Source organism: Patiria miniata, unplaced genomic scaffold (assembly GCF_015706575.1).
Source record: "Patiria miniata isolate m_02_andy unplaced genomic scaffold, ASM1570657v1 HiC_scaffold_1, whole genome shotgun sequence".
Classification (NCBI taxonomy): Eukaryota; Metazoa; Echinodermata; class Asteroidea; order Valvatida; family Asterinidae; genus Patiria; species Patiria miniata.
This window is the reverse complement of record NW_024037047.1, coordinates 36,301,711-36,321,489: the sequence shown is the minus strand read 5'-3', so window position 1 is coordinate 36,321,489 and position 19,779 is coordinate 36,301,711. Positions and strand designations below refer to the sequence as shown.

Here is a 19,779-nt window from a genome sequence, read left to right as displayed (position 1 = left end):
ATTCGACTTCAACGCCCGCAAGTAACCCCCACTGCATGCAACAGCACGTGCACTCACGTAGTTGTAACTCATCATCTTTACACCATGTGTCCTTTCTCTATGATTGCACGGAGCTACATGTAGTGGTTGCAACAACTCTCTGGTGGGCGCGCGGGGATCATGACGGAATTTATGTTTTTTAACATATCGGGAAATGGCCGCCGGATAGAACAGGAGTGACACAAGCGATCGTATTTCCAGCTTGAATTTAATGTTGTACTACACATTCATGTGGTGTGTAGACATCGAGCCACGAGTACACTAGCGTCTTGGAGCACGTAGCGATCAGCTTAGGCCTAGTGACCGTGCAGCTGGACTATGGATGAAAAAAAACCCAAGAACTTCCTTTTTATAAGTCTGCGGTGCCGAATGCAGCAGCCAACGAGGCTGGTGGATCGGATTCGTCTCATCAACTAGCGCGGCGTTACCCATGATGCGGCCAAACGAATCATATTTTTCCGTGGAGTCTGAAGGTGGCCTCCAGTACTTTGACAGCAACTGGACGATTCTAGGTTCCGTCCTGAGCCCTGAGGATGATGATGACACGAGTTGGGGATTCTCTCCAGAGAGGGAGGTCGATCATCAAGTGCGCTGGCCTATCGGGGTAATGCTCACCGCTCTCACGGTGCTCATTGCATTGGGCAACTCCCTGGTGGTTCTGGCTCTGCTACTTGAGCGACAGCTTCGGACCTTTGAGAATTTCTTCTTTGCCTCGCTGGCCATCGCCGATCTCTCTATCGCGTTGTTCGTCTTACCCCTTACCCTGAACGTGGAGCTATCAGACGGTAAGTGGCATTTCGGTCGCGCCGCTTGCGATTTCTTCATCTTTGTAGACGTGTCCTGTTGCACAGCATCTATTCTCCACCTCTGCACTATTGGCCTCAATCGTTACTGGTCCATCTCTTCTCATTTGAGGAACGGCACCAAACAGACCAATAAACGGGCCTTCCTCACGATCCTATCAGTGTGGTTTCTCTCCTTCGTCATCGCATCGCCTCCAATATTCGGCTGGCCCAAAAGAACTAACAACATCACCGACCAGTGTACGTACGACCAAGACCGACTATACGTAATCTGCTCAGCCCTAGGGTCCTTCTACATCCCCCTTGTTGTCATGCTAACAGTCTACTGTAAAATTTACCGTCTGTCGAAAAAGGGGGCGCAGTTTCGACGATCGCTACCCCGGAAGAATGGGGCTCCAGCTAGGGTAAGGCATACCGGAACCCATCGATCGGCCTCGGATCCTAGTCATGACACGGACAGCAATCATCGATTTCATGGTTCTACCATCACCGCGAGGCATCCAGACGGAGCTGCGTCGAATGCCCAGCTAGTCCACTCATCCAAGGTCAAGGCACTGTCTCAGCAAAGAGCTAGGACACGACGGAAAGTATGGTGTCTTGTTCGCCGAGCTGCCTCGAAGAGGAAACAGAAGAAATCAGGAATGCATCTTGCCGAGGTCAAAACGGCCAAGACATTAGGTAAGAGAGATCACTCCTCAAGCATTGGGTGTTTTTAAGATGTTCTTAAAATGAGCTGGGGAGTTTTAACAAAGTTTGCGAGTTAGCCACGCCCCTTATGGAGTTTCTATGTACTTGGGTTTGTTTGTGTCAGATTTGGCGCTTTCCGCGTCCGTTTGTATATCATGTAATTGAACGATATTTCACAAGATGCGTTGACGCGAATCTATCGCTATTCTACCGCGATAGGTCATTTATTATTAGCATATTAAACCCCAATAAAAGTATCACGACAAACAAGTTATATAGCAGAAAGAAAATAATTTGTCTATATACAAAGGCAAAGTCTTATCGTAAGATACATTGTATGTTCCTTGGAAAAGTTCGCTTCCAATAAATTATGGACTGGATGACGGGTAGTAATTCATGTTTGCCAGAAGCAACAATCAACATAATGATGGGAATTAATGCATGGTCCATCTATCAAAATAAGATCAGGAGTCGGACATAACCAACGGGCATACAATCTGTATTAAGTTGGAGAAGACGAACTTAAGCTAATTACAAAATTACCGATTGTCGCTAAGGTAGTTTATTTAAGGTGTCCGCGTAATTGCTCATTTGGTTTGAAGTACACGGACGTGTGCATATAGCCTCAAGAGTTTTTTTTATGGAGAGCAAATCATTCACATCATCCTCCTGGATCTATGAGAGACCCTTCAATCACTTCACGAGAAAAACCTGACGCCACTTTTTTCTTCATATCATCTCAATGAAGGTCATTCATTGCAAAAATGATGATGACATGAATCTGCACGGGACTGAGAAACGTTTCCTAGGAAATACTTTGAACATTTTCATGACTCTCCAAAGACTTTGTACACAATCGCGGAAGTGGCGTCGGGTTGCAACATTTTTTTCACAAAAAAAACCAAATCCCTGCAAGATAGGCTAAGAATTTTTGTTTATATTGCTTCCTTAATTATTTTAAAGATTTTATGTTTCATTCCTGTTTTTCGGGGACACTTGTCTCAAAAATACAAGTACGAGTGTTTTATGTTCACGGGATGAATGCGCAGCAGGTTTTCATAAAGAAATTTTTCGCAAATGTTCTCAACTCAGTGAACACGGTGCATTTTGGCCGATCTCGTATTGCTGAAGTGGAGTCATAGAGCTATATTAGATTACATGTGTATATATACAAGGGAACGGCAATCTTGATGCGTGCACGGCAACACAGTTTCTTCAGTGCACGAAACAAACAGTTTGTCTGTAGCTGTTCAAATAACGTATCGCTATTAATTTTGTGCTGACATATGGGCAGGCGGCCGACATTGGATATTTGGATGAAAAGCGATTCTGGCAAAAATTAACTGCTTGCTGTTATATCGGGTTGCACATGGTACGTGGAATCCCAATGGAAACCCTTACGTGCTACTCCAAAAAAAAATTCAAGGCACGAGGAACATTTGTAATTTATCCTGAAATGTACCTACCGATTTAATGAGAGAAATCTTGCTCAAGGTGAAGGTAAGGATGGTACCAAATACCCTGTGAAATAATTCCAAACCTGAAATTGTATCTTTCGGTGGAAAACAATCATTGAAAGAAGGTTTATAATGTGTGTTCGCGCGGGCGCAATTTTTTTGGTGCGTTTCAACGAAAATTATAGTTACGAGATCCTAATCATTGCATGTTTTCTGTTTCTTTTTCTATAAAAAAAAGAATAAGGTATAGTTACTTATCCAATGAGCTGCAACTTTATTGGCAAGTTGTTATAAACACCATACTTGAAGGGCCGGCACTGGCAGGCACGTGATCACTGTGCACGAACGGAGCCCTATCATGGTTGTACTGAGAAAATGTTTCAAGACAGTTGCCCTGAACAGCTATAGCGCAATGTGTTCGCCATTAAAGGGAATAACAACATTTGCAAATATCAAAAAATAAAACTACCAAATCATTTTGAAATACCTTGCTGGACTGTTAGTGAATGACAGTGTAAAGCATCCTGTAAAATCATGGCACCTGGTATACTGTCATTTTCAAGATCAGCGTTGGAAAAAAACTGGCTTTTTTCAAATACTGGCCCCAATTGACCATCTCACTTGTTTGCAATCGATTACACACCTATGAACGGGTACAAGCCAGCTAGACTGGTCCCTGACCTTACAATTCCCCAATATATGTAAACTGCTCTGTTTCTTCTTATATGGAGTCAGGGAACCAGACTACAGGAAAATGATTGTTTTTCTTGGTTTTTATAGCGTTTTCGAACCCAAAACCTCAAAAAAGTCAGTGTAACTATATTTGCTATATATTTCCAACCCCCCAATTCCATCCATTTCTGAAAATTACAGCAAAAGCAAATCATGTATATTCCCTTTAAGATTTAAGCAATTTTGTTGCTTCAAACAAAAAACACCGTACAAATCCCATGTAGCTTTACATATTTTTGGCATCAGCCTCCGGTTTGTTTGATGCATGGATATAGGTTTTAAATTTGTAAATATAGAGACGTATGGGAAGAACTTCATTGCTATAGGTGATACAAACCATATAGGGATGAAATATACTGCGGTCGATTTCTGAGTCTCAGTGACTTGCATGCCATACTTAACAATGATTGTAAACATGATTTATTCACCAATTCTCAAGTATAGCCTTGAGGTTTATTACTCAGTGTCTAAGGAGAATCCTCACAACTGATTTTTGGGCACGCCCGGTCTCCGGCATAACCGAAGTGATGTCTTCTGCCTTCTGGCACCTTTCGTGATAAACCAGGCTATAATCAAAACGTGCCTTAGTGCTTGAGAACTCTTCATATCACAGGGTTCTTCGTGCATGGTTTATACTACATGTACAGATAAAACGATCCAAGAACGAACGTGTTCATTTTAATTTTAGAATGACAATTTTGGAGTACAGTCTGTACTGTTGAGTGTCACCGATCGATTGAACAGCTTGGTGTGAGAATTGACAGTTGTTGTTTTTTGTCCACACAGTTTAATGAACGTTTCATACTTGTGGTCTCACGAAATTGCATATATATATATTTTTTATGTGTGAGTCGGAAAAAAATGTCCCTTTTGATAATTCCTTGTCTCCCACAAAAACGGGAAAGGTTACCAGTTTTTCTCTCTTCAGCCAACATTCGATCTGGGTATTGACCACATTCAGTACAAATGTCACTGATACATTCATACACGCATTACGCAAAGATATCGGCCTTTCTTTGTGACGTTACCTCAAAACAGTACCAACACAAATGTATTTAATATGTTTTACGTAATTTAATGGCGCAGGAGGGGCGCCGAAATCTCCAGATCTTACCCCCCTTTGATTTTTTTTTTCGGGGGGGGGGGGGGTAACTCAAGGACCAGGCGTACCGCATTGTGCCAAACACCCTGCAGGATTTTCACCAACGAATTACTGGAAGCCCTCAGAAGAACATGGATGGTCCGCAGAGTTATTGTAGACATGAGAACACAGGCACAACTATGCATTGATCAGAATGACAGACAGGTGGAAGGTCGAGCAGCAGGACATTGAAAATGTGAACCTTATCTGTTATTCAGTTTCAAGTTCAATAAATGTAATTCCATTTGATTGATGTCCTGTTCTCTTATTCCATTGATTTCCTCCATTGTCCTGAGGCCCATTGTTGTCGTTGTGTTCAGAGCAAAAGGTCTATGAACATTGTGTTTTGGGAAGTCGTAAAGAAAGGCCTGATATCCTTTTCATGCATGTTTATGGCTGAATATCAGTGAAACTTTTACTGACTGTGGTCAATACCCAGATGGAATGTTGGCTAAAGAGAAAAAATAACAACCTTTCCCGTTTTTGTGGGGGACAAAAACTTTTCCAAATTGACACTTTTTTTCCCTCACCCTTTATTAACATTTAATGAGGAGCCATTTGTAAAAAAGTCCTATTTAAAGATAATGAATAAGAACCAAATACAGACCAATGATGTTCGGTGGACCTGAGCCTAGCGTACGTCATGAAGATGCCCCGAGTGGAAAACAATTGCTTACCAAAAATAAAGAAGGAACCAGTCACTATTAGATCAGTATGCCATTTTGGCTGATGACGCACTGCTATTGATTAGATTGTAGTGCGTATAACTTCTCCTCTGTGGCAATTTATGGTTGAAGTTCCCAATTTAGTGCGCGTGCGAGGCAGACATTACTCATTAAGTCAAGTATTTGTTTCTATTTACAAGAGGAAAAGAAATTAACTGTGTTTTTACTCTGGCGACAAAATCATCAGACATGGACTTCAGATAATGAAAACATATAGCATGTAGTCGCAATCGGTGATATGCAGCCGACCCGCACCAGTTGAAACTTGACGCTATTGAGCGTCGCATAATTACGCGGGCATGTGTTGTTTTGATCCATCGGGGACATTTTGTGGATATTGGAATCACTGGCAAATATACTTTAATGGGGATGTTTTGAATCACTGAGCGAATAAGTGACGTCACTGAAAATGACCCACGTATTGCAATGATCTGTGAGTAATGCGAGCCAACCAGACTCACCGTTTTTATTTCTTATCTCGTGAGTATAAAAATGTCAGTGAATAGAATATACCTCACTTTATACAGGGTGAGTAAAAAAAACCCCGAAACCCAAATGTTGGGACCATTATTTTAGGGAAGTTCTGCATGTAGCATTTTCAAAATCTAGGATATGAAAGTCCAATTCATAAGCTTTCTTTTAGTACAAGAATTATTCAAATCACTTATGTACTTTTCAAGTTACGGAATTTTAAACACAACCACCGTTTTAAGGTTCTGCCCACGGATCGCAAAAAGTTCAGTGTTCTTTCAGCAAAACGGAAACGAATCACATAGGGATGTTAGTGAATTGTTTTCGTTTTGCTGAAAGAGTGCACACCTTTTTGGTGATCCGTGGACAGAACCTTAACTTGAAAAATACATGCGTGATTTGAATTATTCTTGTAGTAAAAGAAAGCTCATGAATTTGGCTTTTATATACTAGATTTTGAAAGTGCTACATGCAGAACTTCAATAAAACAATAGTCCCGACATTTGGGTTTCGTTTTTTTTTACTCACCCTGTAGTCTCTACAGTATTGAAGCAGTAATCCTCGATGACCCTTCGAGTTGCAAGAAAACCAATCCGACAGAAATTCAAGCCCATCGAAATGTCAGGAAAGTGTTTGCATTAGTAATAAATTACCTTGTAAGTTAGGCTCTTCTAAGCGTGTGTACTAGAGTTTGAACCATTTTGAACTAAATTTATTCACTTTTAAATGAGACTCGTACGAAAAAATCCGCCCACGTTTAGTTATGAAGTGCGTAATTTACAAATTTCAAATTGTTTGCTACCCGACAAGCATGAAGGCGGATTTATTTTTAATGCGTTGGAGGCGCAAACACAACCCAAGTAAAAGCTGTCATAAATTACACTGGCCTGCGGGTGCAATGATGTGGAGATATCGTTTTAAAGTTATCATATTCCCGCCAAATTATGAAAAAGGAAACACCGGGAAACGTTTTAAAATCACAAAATGTCGCCGTTCCCCAGGCCTCACTGCTTTAGATCTGCAGGCTGAAGAATGTATAATGGTGATTCACGCACTATTATGTGCTCCTCACTTTTTGAAACGTTCCGCCTGATCAGTTACTGACAGGCAGACAGCTTTCATGATACAGGGTTCATCCTTACCTTTTTCCACTAGCCAGCCAGGCTACTGAAGCAGACTCTTAACTAGCTAGCGGGCATTTTCACTAGCCCGCATGATTTCCATCATAAATGTATAGGAACCCTTAAATGTGCATACACGTACAACGTGTATACTGAGGCAATCTTGTCAGTGTGTTTTAATAAACTTATCTAATAATTAACCATAAACAGTTAATAAAATTAGACACAAATTGATACAAAATTGATACAGGTTTGCTTTCTGAATTTAATGATTTATTTCTTCCTGTCTTTTCATCGTTGCCGTATCCCAATAATGTTTGGCTCGCCAGCCGGGCTACTTTAGGAATAGTTTGACTAGCCCACCTCGCTTTATAGACTAGCATTTGGCTAGCGGGCTACCGCTAAAGTCGAACCCTGTTCCATTTCAAAAACAGTATAGCCTACTGCAGTGATTCGATCCAGTGTATTTTTTACTATTTCGTAGACTGTATTTCACCACTTGCCATTTGTTTGATCCACTTGATCCGAAGGCTAACTCAAAAATCCCTCACGCCTCCAACGTTTACCATGAGTTGCATTACACCTCAATCATTCTGGTAATGCAACTGGCCGGCGCCTGATCACTGTGCACGAACGGAGCCCTATCATGGTTATACTGAGAACATGTTTCATGACAGTTGCCCTGAACAATAGCTAAAGCGCAATGTGTTCGCCATTAAAGGGAATGTACAACATTTGCAAACATCAAAAAATAAAACTACAAATTATTTTGAAATACCTTGCTGGACTGTTAGGGAATGATAGTCTAAAGCGTCCTGTAAAATCATGGCACCTGGTATATATACTGTCATTTTCAAGAAATGTGGTATTTTGTATCAATTTCCAAAGCTGGTCGGCCGACCAGCGTTGGAGTGGCTTTTTTTCCTTCAAATACTTGCCCAAATTGACCCTATTGAGTTAGTCCGCATTTGTTTGCAATTGATTACACACTATGAACGGGTACAAGCCAGCTACACTGGTTCCCTGACCTTACACAATTCCCCAATGTCTATAAATTGCTCTGTTTCATCTTAAATGGAGTCAGGAAACCAGACTACAGCAAAATGATTGTTTTCCTTGGTTTTTATAGTATCTATGAACCCATAACGTCAAAAAGTCAGTGTAACAATATTTGCTATATATTACCTGCACCCCAACTCCATCCATTTCTGAAAATTTCAGCAAAAGCAAATGATGTATTCCCTTTAAAGGGCCGGGGCCTAATTCACGATAGAAGTGATAACGCGCACGGATCCATCTATTTTATGCAAGTTGCAATACGTGAATGTTTGAGGTGTTTTATTGCCAAAGAGGTATACGTTCAAGGCCAATAGTGATCCAGTTTGACGTTGATATGACCATTACAATGGGCGACAAATCTCTGAAAATAATCTGGTTGCAATCACATGAACTTTTACATGAAGAATGCAAGATCGTAAATCCGGGGGGGGGGGGGGGGGGGGGCGTATACCCTCACTTTGAAAGACGAGATGTGACAAATGATCATAGATTTGCACCGCTTTTCGAATTTGCAACGTCCGAAAAGCTTTCATGGTAATGAAAGCTATACAGTGGAGTAGACATCTTAATAGACATTTTATTATCCCCCTACAGGTCTCATCATGACGGTGTTCGTAGTATGTTGGCTGCCATTCTTTCTTCTCTACGTCATCAAACCGTTTTGTCCCAGTTGCTACATTCCCGTGGCTCTGGACCGAGCAGCGCTCTGGCTGGGCTACGCCAACAGTCTTCTCAACCCCATCATATACATCTGCTGTAAACCGCTCTTCAGACGGGCCTTCAAGAAGATATTGCTCCTTAACTACTGCAAGTAATTCACCACAATAATTATTGGGGGAAAAACGGGATCCGACCATTACTAAATCTTGCAATTTGAATCATTCTGTTATCGTTTGAAGCATACATGTACTTGAAGTTGATATACCAGAGTTGTATCGAGTCACTCTCTGATTTTGGTGACTCGAGTCGATTCGAGTCATTTTAAAGAAGTGACTCGAGTCGAGTCGAGTCATTAGGTTAAGAAGGTCGAGTCGAGTCGAGTCACAGAGTGTAGTCGAGTCGAGTCGAGTCAAGTATTTAACTCGAGTCAATTCGAGTCACAAATATTTGAACACTATACAATTAATATCACACAAGAGAGAAAGTCAGTTTTACATTCGGGCTACTATGTGGTGACACCACATTTGACTCTTGAAAATAAAAAGTGGGTGCCAGCTGATCGCCATTCAACTAATGGGGACACTGATCAAACCACGTATGTATATGTATACATTATTCTAACGTGACGTGAACAAAAACCGGCACCGGCGTAAGTCATTGCAAATATTTTTCGCAAAGTTTTGCTTTTATTTTTGGGACGCGAGTCTCATTAGCCTTCCTCGAGTCGAGTCGAGTCATTCTGATGAGGGACTCAAGTCGAGTCGAGTCATTTCGTCGCAGTGACTCGATTCGATTCGAGTCATTTGCCCTTAAGGAGTCGAGTCGATTCGAGTCATCAAAAATTGTGGCTCGAGTCGGACTCGAGTCGGGTCATTGACTCGAGTCATTACAACTCTGTGATATATCGTCCGTGCTTTTTGGTGTGCGGCACGTCGAGATGGTGTAGCGTTAATATAGGTTTTCCCGACCAATTTCCTATGTCCATTCACTTCTGAAAATCGGTCATTCATTTTCGTCTGAATCAAGTTGAGAATCGCTCTGAACACGCGTTTCATTTTCGCTACCAGAGAATTAGATTCCATTTCAGTTCAATCAATAATTTAAGTAATTGAGCAGCACCTTTCGTTTAATTAGGCTCATTCAGATTCGTTTAAAAGACTTCCTTTTCGCTTTTTGAGGGCGCTTTCAAACATTGGCCATTCTATTTTACAGTTTTAGTTTAATGTTATGTGATGCAATCTGCTATTTTGAATGAGAAAACGTACTTTTGATTGCACATTCACGAAATTGTATTCAAGAACTCTGCGCGCCATTGAAAAGGTGTGCTTGCGTAAATGAATGCACAGGAATGAATACGGGCGTTTCACAATAGTGCGCCTCCAAGAGTTTGCAACGCGTTGGCCAATCACAATGCGCAAAATCTGTCGACCCAATGCGTGTTTGGAAAAGGTCGACTGATTTCGCGCATTGTGATTGGCCAACGCGTTGCAAACTCTTGGAGGCGCACCGTCTGTTTCTCAAAACCGAGTGCACGGACAATGAAAACAATTGAACTTGAAAATGAATGACCGATTTTCAGAAGTGAATGAACATTTCAGAAAATAATATTGGCAGGAAATTAGTCACGAATTTCCCGTTGAGACATTGCGCACCTGAAATCATGCAATAATTGCATGCGTAATATATGGCGTATATGGATCTGCACATGGGCGTCGCGAGGGGGGGGGGGGGCAAGGGGGGGCACTTGCCCCCCCCCCCCTGGAAAAGCAAAAAAAAAAAAAAAAAAAAAGGAAGGGAAAAAAAAGAAGAAAAAAGAACAGAAAAAGAGGCGCGAAGACAAAGTGGTGTAAATTTAATGAGTTGGGGGGGGGGGGGGGGCAAAATGTCCCTGCCCCCCTCTAAAACTGATAAATCGAGAATGTGTTGAGAAATATACAAGCATTTTTTGGCAAAAATTTTTTTTGCCCCCCTCTAGAAAAAATCCTGGCGACGCCCATGGATCTGCAAGCGAGTGTAAAATGTTCTTCTTCCAAAAAAAAGGGGGTTTTCTTCTCTTATTTTATAGCGGAACATAGGCAACATGCCCAATCTCGTATATTATAGGTTTCCCGGCTATTTTAAAACGTTTATCATTCGAATTCACCGTTTCTAAATATTCAAATTCGTGCATCAACATCGATTAGGTGCACTTCCAATGTTTAATTTCGTCTTTTGTCAGACACTTTCAAATTCTGTACAAGCAAATTCAAACAATGAGCACACGTTTTCGTCCCGGAGTATTCGATTTCATCTCGTCTAGCTAGACCTTGTTATTCAGAAATCAAAATTCGTTTGATTGAAGTAAGACAAATTCGATCTGTGAGTGCTGCCATTCAGCAAAGTAGACGAATTTGATTTGCAATGACGAATATTCTCGCCAGCGACTAAAGTGGGTGACCAAACTTTAAAATTTAAATGGTAATTAAATGGTAAAATATGATTGATTTGGTTTTGCTAAAAGCGTGCATGTGAAATTGTTCGTGGACAAAATTGAATGTTAGAGTAGGTGAATTTGAATGAAAAATCTTTTAAAATATCCGGGAAAACATAGAATATGCTGCTGCGATACAATGACATAGGATCTAGATTAGCTTAAAAGAGGTTGTGGAATGCTGAAAGTCGTTTTTTTTTTATATTTTTTTTATTGTAGAGTAGACCCATATATATCATAATGACAAAGTCCCATTCTTTTGTAATGTGCGTTTATATGTTTATAAAACTGAAATTCATCGAGTAATTTGTTGGTCGGCGAGCGCACAATTGAAATCAACAGTCGTCGGGTTCTTCGTAAAGTGAGAAAAATCATGGCGTAATAAACATGACTCGTTTATACTACGCTGCATCGGGAGTCCTGTTTATTATACGTCACGATTTACTATGTTTTGTTTGCTGCCCCCAACGACGACTTTTACACAAATTGCACGTTCGGGTCGAAACAGGACCTGAAAAACAGCTCTCAAAAGTACCTATTGTACTCATTTCATGACAGACACAATAGTCGTTTTTATTTCATCACACCTTAGGCTACATATACCCGAAAAATGACGGAAATGTCTTCTGGCATTCCACAACCTCTTTAAACACCGATTGAAAAGGGGGTTGCAGAAACAGGTATACACAGAAAAGTGGGAGGCAATGAATATAGGGATTCAGTATACATCAACAAAATAATGGGTGCACCGGATTCGCTGCAGATCATGGGTTAATCGCTCTTCAGTCAGATGATTACATATATAGTATACCGGTACCAATAGTCGAAACGTGTAAAACGTTTTCGTCAGAATCGAAAATGCAAATCTCGACTCATCTGGCGATGAACTCAGCGTTGTTTCATGTTAATATTTGTCGCGGAGTCTATTGGCATCAGAAATTGGCCTACTGTTCATCCTTTTCCTGAAGTTAAAAAAGCAATTTAAAAAAAAATAGATTTATTGATTTCTTCAAAGGGACCCGACATGAGAACGGAGATGACAAGATCAGGTTTAAATTGTGATTTAATCACCAGTGCTAATTTCACGCCTGTGATAACAGTCATGGTATCACATCACACCGACGCCTGGGGCTCCATCTCGACAGTGTGTCGGAAACTCTTTTGGTATCTCGCCAGTAAAAGCTTCGTTCTGTAGCCGCAGATCAGAACGGCCCACGCTAAAACGATATTTACTGACAGTGAAAAGGGTATAACAATGTCATTCCACTCGGCACTGAGCCGTCATTACATTAGTTTTTGACCGTCCGTAATCCACGGTAAGCCATTTTGATTTTTGTCAATGGCAATCGGACTGGATTAACCAGGTAACATCCACAGTTAAACACGACGATGCTGGTGGCTGTTCTCGGATCCGTTAAGTAATCATGACCATGCATCATAGATCAGTTTTGCCCGAAATAAAGAGGCAAGTGACGGCATATGAGGGGTCTAGAGAGTTCACGAAGCACTCTTGATAGCAATCAAGTCTGTCTGAAAGTGTTCTTACACAGGAATTCTAGCGAATGGCAGTTGAACAAATTTGTTCACAAAAATTGTATAAACCTATATCGAACATGACCTATATATACGATGGTGAAAATATGAGCATCGTATATTATTATTATAGGTTTCCCGGCCAATTTCCTAAAATGTTCTTTCACTTCTGAAAATCGGTCATTCATTTTCATCTGAATTTGAGAATCGCTTTGAACACGCGTTTCATTTTCGCTACCAGAGCATTCATTCCATTTTAGTTCAATCAATTGAGCAGCACCTTTCGTTTATGTCCATTCAGAATCATTTTACATGACTTCTTTTTCGGTTTTAGAAGGCGATTTCAAACATTCACCATTGTATTTCACTTTTAGTTTAATGCCATCGGCACCAGATGCAATTAGAGGTTTCTTTTTCATTAACGATCAATCAATTTAGTTGTACCTGAAATCAATTTAGAAATGGTATGCTTGCGTAAATGAATGCACAGGTAACGTAATTGGCCGTCTTTTTCTCAAAACCGAATGCACGGACAATGAAAACGATTGAACTTTCGTTGAATCGAAATGGAATTGAAATTCGTCTCGTGAAGCAATCGGCGTTGAATTGAAAAAGCAAATTCGTTTGTTGTCACACGTTTTAATGTTGTTGTCATTACATTTCGTTTCTGGTGACTTTTAAGTCACCAGAAACGAAATGCAATGACAACATTAAAAGTTTCAAACGAATGACAAAACGAATTAGCTTTTTCAATTCAACGCCGATTGCTAAACGAGACGAATTCCACAAAAATAGGACGAATCGGTATGCTAAAAATTTGAATTATACTGATCATTCGTTGAATTGAAATGGAATTGAAATTCGTCTTGCCAATCGGCGTTGAATTGAAAAGGCAAATTCGTTTGTTGTCACATGTTTTAATGTTGTTATCATTACATTTCGTTTTTTGGTGACTTTTAAGTCACCGGAAACGAAATGCAAAAGTTAAAAGTTTCAAACGAATGACAAAAAACCCAACGAATTTGCTTTTTCAATTGAACGCCGATTGCTAAACGAGACGAATTTCACAAATTTAGGACGAATCGGTATGCTAAAAATGTGAATTATACTGAACCTTAAATGAAATCTAGTGGTGTCTTTTTTTTAAATTAAAATTGAGTATTGAGCTTGACGATGTTCGGGGACGAAATTAAAGTATCGATTATAGGGAATTCGTGCGATACAAGTGTTACAATAACCGGGAAAACCTATATTATCTATGTTAGTTACACATTCTACGCCTGGCATTCCATTATAATTCGTGAACGTTTTCACGAAGTGGCGAATTTTGCCCACACAGCGCGAACGCTGCGTTTTGAGAAAATCGATTTTGAAGTTGGTCACTTTTTGAAACGGTCATTTCGCCCCACTTTTAATCCAAATTTTTAAAGATTTTTCATTGATACGACAGTTCATTAGTCAAATGACACGACCAGATACATATTTCTGCCATTGGATCTGTAGTTTAATTCGCCGCTTCGTGAAAACGCAAAATGCAGAGGGCCGCAGATTCGCCACTTATGCAATTAGCGTAACTATTTAATTACACATTGTGCGGTCTTAAAACTTTGCAGAAATGTTTAGGACACGAAGTTAAGTCAAAATAGCACAAAAACCGAAATTGAAAAAAAATCTGATTTTCGATGGATTCGCCACTTCGTGAAAACGCCGACGAATTGTTTGCATTTTTGGGATAGGCCCTACACACACTGTATGTTGTACTTTGACTGCAAATGTAGCAGTGCCTTGTTTTCATTTCTAACCAGTTTGTGCCTGCCTTAGCATATACGATATACATTGTTCCACTTTTCAATTGTACAGGCATGTCAGGCGCTACACCTTACACATTGAGTGCTGTCCACCCGCACGTCATAGATTGCATCACGTAGAGCGCCAACGACGTCACGTGACCGATGGGGAGACATCACTCGCCTATCGTGCTGGCGGACGTCTGGGCGTCAGTGTCCCGCCAGAAATTCTACATATCGACGACAGGTAATACGCACTGTTGATTGAGAAATGTGACTATAGGTTTTGAAATGTAAGCTTTCCCGGCTATTTTAAAACGTTTATCATTCGAAGGCACTGTCGGTTTCTAATATTCAAATTCGTCCATCAACATCGATTTGGTGCACTTTCATCTCTTGTCAGACAATTTCAAATTTAGTTAAAACAAATTCAACAATGAGCACACGTTTTCGTCCCGGAGTATTCGATTTTGTCTCGTAGGCTGCGCCAAACCTTGTTATTCAGATATCAAATTTGATTTATAAAGACGAATTTGATATCTGAATCCTGCCATTTCGGCAACAGCTTAGACAAATTTGATCTGTAATGACGAATATTCTCGATCCGGTGACTAAAAAGGTGACCAAATGTTAAAATGATTGGTAAATGACTAAATTTGTTTTGTTTAAACGTTTGAAATGTTCTCGGACAAAATTGAATGTCAGAGTTGGTGAATTTGAATGAAAAATGTTGTAAAAATAGCCGGGAAAACCTATAGTACACATTTGGGAGAAGATTGCAGAATTCACCATGTTAGGTGAATAATGCCGGAAAGTCGTCTATACAAAAAAATTTATATCGAGTTTTGTCAAACTGGTTTTTTTTATTTACAAAAGGAAAAATCAAATGATAATTTAAAATCAGTAATAAGATGTGAAAACTGAGATTGTAACATCTGCCACCATTAGATTATATGCATAGGGGCCTAACTAAAACCATATATACCTCCATGCTAAAGCCATTCATTTTAATTACATAATGCCTTCATCGTGAATTAAAGCGCTGCAAGATCGGTACTTTAACGTGGCCACGGATCCTAGACACCAGACGACTGTTCTGAGCTCTAGTACAAAATGCACTCAGTGGACTTGCCTTAATTGGTTAGACGCGTGATAACGGGCATTAATTCCCGTTAGCGCGTAATCGCGAATTTTCCAGATGTGCCATTGTGTTGGGTTTTTGCACGACATCTAAAACGGAAATATTCATAACACTGTAAGTAAAACTACTTCTTATTTAAGATATAATTGTTCCAAATTATTTAAAAAATAAATACTTCAGGATATAACAGATGGTATTGTACAGTTTTTGTCGTCACAGATGCAGGTATTTACCCGGGAAATAAACGTCAAATTTCGAGGAGAACACCGTTTACCCAAATTTCGTTTCTAATTAGGCTTTTATTAAAACGTTTTAGAGAGATAGGATGCCGAACCGATGAAACAAAAGCGACATTTCATTGTTCATCTTAAAGCTAAAGATATTGTGCTCGGCATTACCATGGGCCATGGTTTATGTAGTTATCACTTATCAGAATTCAATCATTAAGACCAAAAACGTAGACTCATGAATATTCAAAAATATAATTCGCTGGCTTGACAGACTTCGAGGCCAGATCGGACGCAGAGCCTTGCAAATCTGAAAGCCACTGCGCGCAGTGGTCTTTGTTGAAAAGTATTCATGGTATTTGCCACCAGTACGGGCCGTTATCACGCGTCTAACCAGGGGTTGGGCCGAGTCGTTAATCCTTGTGTGTATAGGATCCGTGACGTGGCCAAAGGGGAGTCAGGTTGGCGTAGCCCGATCACCCGATCTGGCCTCGAAGTCTGTCAAGCCAGCGAATTATATTTTTGAATATTCATGAGTCTACGTTTTTGGTCTTTATGATTGAATTCTGATACATAACCGTGGTAATGCCGAGCACAATATCTTTAGCTTTAAGATGAACAATGAAATGTCGCTTTTGTTTCATCGGTTCGGCATCCTATCTCTCTAAAACGTTTTAATAAAAGCCTAATTAGAAACGAAATTTTGGTAAACGGTGTTCTCCTCGAAATTTGACGTTTATTTCCCGGGTATCTATGACGACAAAAACTGCACAATACCGTCTGTATTTTTAAAATAATTTGGAACAATTATGTCTTAAATAAGAAGTAGTTTTACTTACAGTTTTATGAATATTTCCGTTTTAGATGTCGTGCAAAAACCCAACACAATGGCACATCTGGAAAATTCGCGATTACGCGCCAACGGGTATTAATGCCCGTTATCACGCGTCTAACCAATTAAGGCAAGTCCACTGAGTGCATTTTGTACTTAGAGCTCAGAACAGTCGTTTATCCTGGTGTCTAGGATCCGTGGCGTAGCGGTACCGTCCTCGCCTTCCACCGCTGTGACCCGGGTTCGATTCACGTCCTGGGCCAATATGTGGATTGGGTTTACACGGGCGTTCCTCAGAATATTCCTCTGGGCTCTTCCCCTACGTCTAAAACGGTAATTTCTTCTCATTGTTTTCTCTCTAAAGGGTTCTTCAGGCTTTGGGGCCACAGAACCCATTTGAGGAATCCTTGGTTTCATTACCAGAAAAAAATAACAAATTTAAAAATAAAGGTTTTTCCATCCAATTTTCTAAAATGTTCATTAACTTCTGAAAATCGGTCATTCATTTTCGTCTGAATTTGAGAATTACTCCAAACACGCGTTTCATTTTCGCTACCAAAGCATTTGATCCATTTCAATTCAAACAATTTAGTGATTGAGCAGCACCTTTCGTTTGTGTCCATTCAGATTCGTTTACGAGACTTCTTTTTCGCTTTTAGAGGGCGACTTCAAACATTCACCATTTTATTTCACTTTTAGTGTAATGCAATCGGCACCAAATAAAATTAGGGGTTTCTTTTTCATCAACCGTCAATCAATTTAGCTGTACCTGAATTCGATTTGAAAAAGGTATGCTTGCGTAAATGAATTCCCAAGTAACGTAATTTGCCATCTGTTTCTCGAAACCAAATGCACGGACAATGAAAACGATTAAACTTTCATTGAATTGAAATAGGATTCAGACGATGATGACCGATTTTTAGGAGTGAATGAACATTTCAGGAAATTGGCCAGGAAAACATATAAAAAAATGTTAAAAATTAATATAATTCATGTTGTTGCCCCCCTTTTACAGGTTTCACCGTGGGAGGCCAAGCTTTGTGCGTAGGTCGTCTGAGCAAGCAAGCTGGACCTCATCAGCACGTGGTGGTACAGCTCGCGGCACATCGGGTCGCAGTGGGTCTAGCAGCAGTCACGCCTCCATTGATTGGAGCTCATTCGATCGCAGTGTCATGCGAGTCCCCAACGTTTGCGTTACTGACATCCCTGAAGCATTGGTTAGCAGTGAGCACGATCACAAACCTCACCAGACAACTGCAGGCTCAAAGCAGAGACAAGCCACAGATCAAAGAGTGTACGGCCATGCTAACTCAACACCGGTCACAGACAGCAACATTGCAAGGACCAGCGGCGCGCAGCACCGGCAAAGCCCGCAGACTGATCGCATACTCAACTCCGATATTTCGCCGCGGGTGCGAATCCTTAACCGACGAAGCTCGTGGTCCTCGCCTGCAAACTGGAGGCGGCAAGAAAGTAGTTCCACAAACTAACCCACACTCACGACGAAATGTAAACGTGAAACGGCACTTTAAGAAATGAACACGTAACAAAAATGCTCTATGAAAACACACTGCACGTCACAAGTCTTTCGATTGGCATCACCGCACTTTTAATATGCTGAACACAATATTGCATTAAAATGTGGCGTCACTATACGCAGTACATTAAATGGTAACTTAGCGCGTGGGGGATTGGTAATGAAACAATATTTTGAAATTTTCCGACCGAGAAAAAAAAGGAAAAGTGAGGGGTGGGAGGGGGAATGGCTCATTATAGATGCTGTTAATGACAGATTTTTCTCGTGCTTCAGCCAGTTTCTTATGTCGTTTATATTACATTGTGCAGGTCGAAAAATACATAGCCTTGCCAAATCAAAGATATCTCTGGTTTTTCACCAATGTTAAACAAGACCATGCTGACTTGAAAATGCTATAAAATTTGATTAGCTAGTCTGACCAACTTTTGAGAAAACCGGCGATTCGTTTCATGCACAATGGTATTGGGACACCCTGTAGATTGATCACTACGCACAACTGTCTCTAATGGTACACATCTTGCAACAAAGCTCAGAATAAATAGGCCTAGCCAAAGTGAAGTATGCATTGCGTCTTTCTTTGGGTATCTTTCGTCTTGCAAGTGGGCGGTTAAAATCCATGGCAATACGATGAGGTGGAGAATCATAATGTCGGCATCAAGGAAACTCGTTCTAGGAGTGTGCCATAACAATATCCACGATCCCTGGTATCTAGGTTAACTTGGTCATGAAGTAGCCTACACATTTGCCATCGACACCCAAGCATCGGTGACACTGTGTACATTTTGAGTTTAAAGAGGTTGTGGAATGCTCGAAGACATTTCCGTTATTTTTCGGGTATATGTAACCTAAGGTGTGATGAAATAAAAACGACTATTGTGTCTGTCATGAAATGAGTACAAAAGGTACTTTTGAGAGCTGTTTTTCAGGTTCTGTTTCGACCCGAACGTGCAATTTGTGTAAAAGTCGTCGTTGCGGGCAGCAAACAAAACATAGTAAATCGTTACGTAATAAACAGGACTCGTTTATACTACGCTGCATCGGGAGTCCTGTTTATTACGTCACGATTTACTATGTTTTGTTTGCTGCCCCCAACGACGACTTTTACACAAATTGCACGTTCGGGTCGAAACAGGACCTGAAAAACAGCTCTCAAAAGTACCTTTTGTACTCATTTCATGACAGACATAAAAAATAGTCGTTTTCATTTCATCACACCTTAGGCTACATATACCCCAAAAATGACGGAAATGTCTTCGAGCATTCCACAACCTCTTTAACTTGTATAGCGTGACACTCCAAAAAGGCGTGTGTATTTCAAGAATATAAACGAGACGTCCATAAAAGATGAACGGACGAG

General features: G+C 40.5%; 1 protein-coding gene across 1 annotated transcript; it reads left to right on the top strand.

Annotated features, from left to right (window-relative positions):
* The first annotated feature begins 145 nt into the window (after nucleotides 1-145).
* On the top strand, nucleotides 146-18,568 carry LOC119729376 (octopamine receptor-like). The gene is made up of 4 exons (XM_038202001.1): nucleotides 146-1,520; nucleotides 8,830-9,046; nucleotides 14,759-14,932; nucleotides 17,901-18,568. Exons 1-4 carry the CDS (start codon nucleotides 470-472, stop codon nucleotides 18,373-18,375), a joined length of 1,917 nt encoding a protein of 638 aa, XP_038057929.1. The 5' UTR covers nucleotides 146-469; the 3' UTR covers nucleotides 18,376-18,568.
* Nucleotides 18,569-19,779: the final 1,211 nt, after the last annotated feature.

Coding starts and splice junctions, on each gene's coding strand:
- LOC119729376 (XM_038202001.1), top strand. CDS start 470: ATGATGCGGCCAAACGAATCATATTTTTCCGTGGAGTCTGAAGGTGGC. Junction 1,521..8,829: donor CAAAACGGCCAAGACATTAG/GTAAGAGAGATC, acceptor ATCCCCCTACAG/GTCTCATCATGACGGTGTTC. Junction 14,933..17,900: donor ATTCTACATATCGACGACAG/GTAATACGCACT, acceptor CCCCTTTTACAG/GTTTCACCGTGGGAGGCCAA.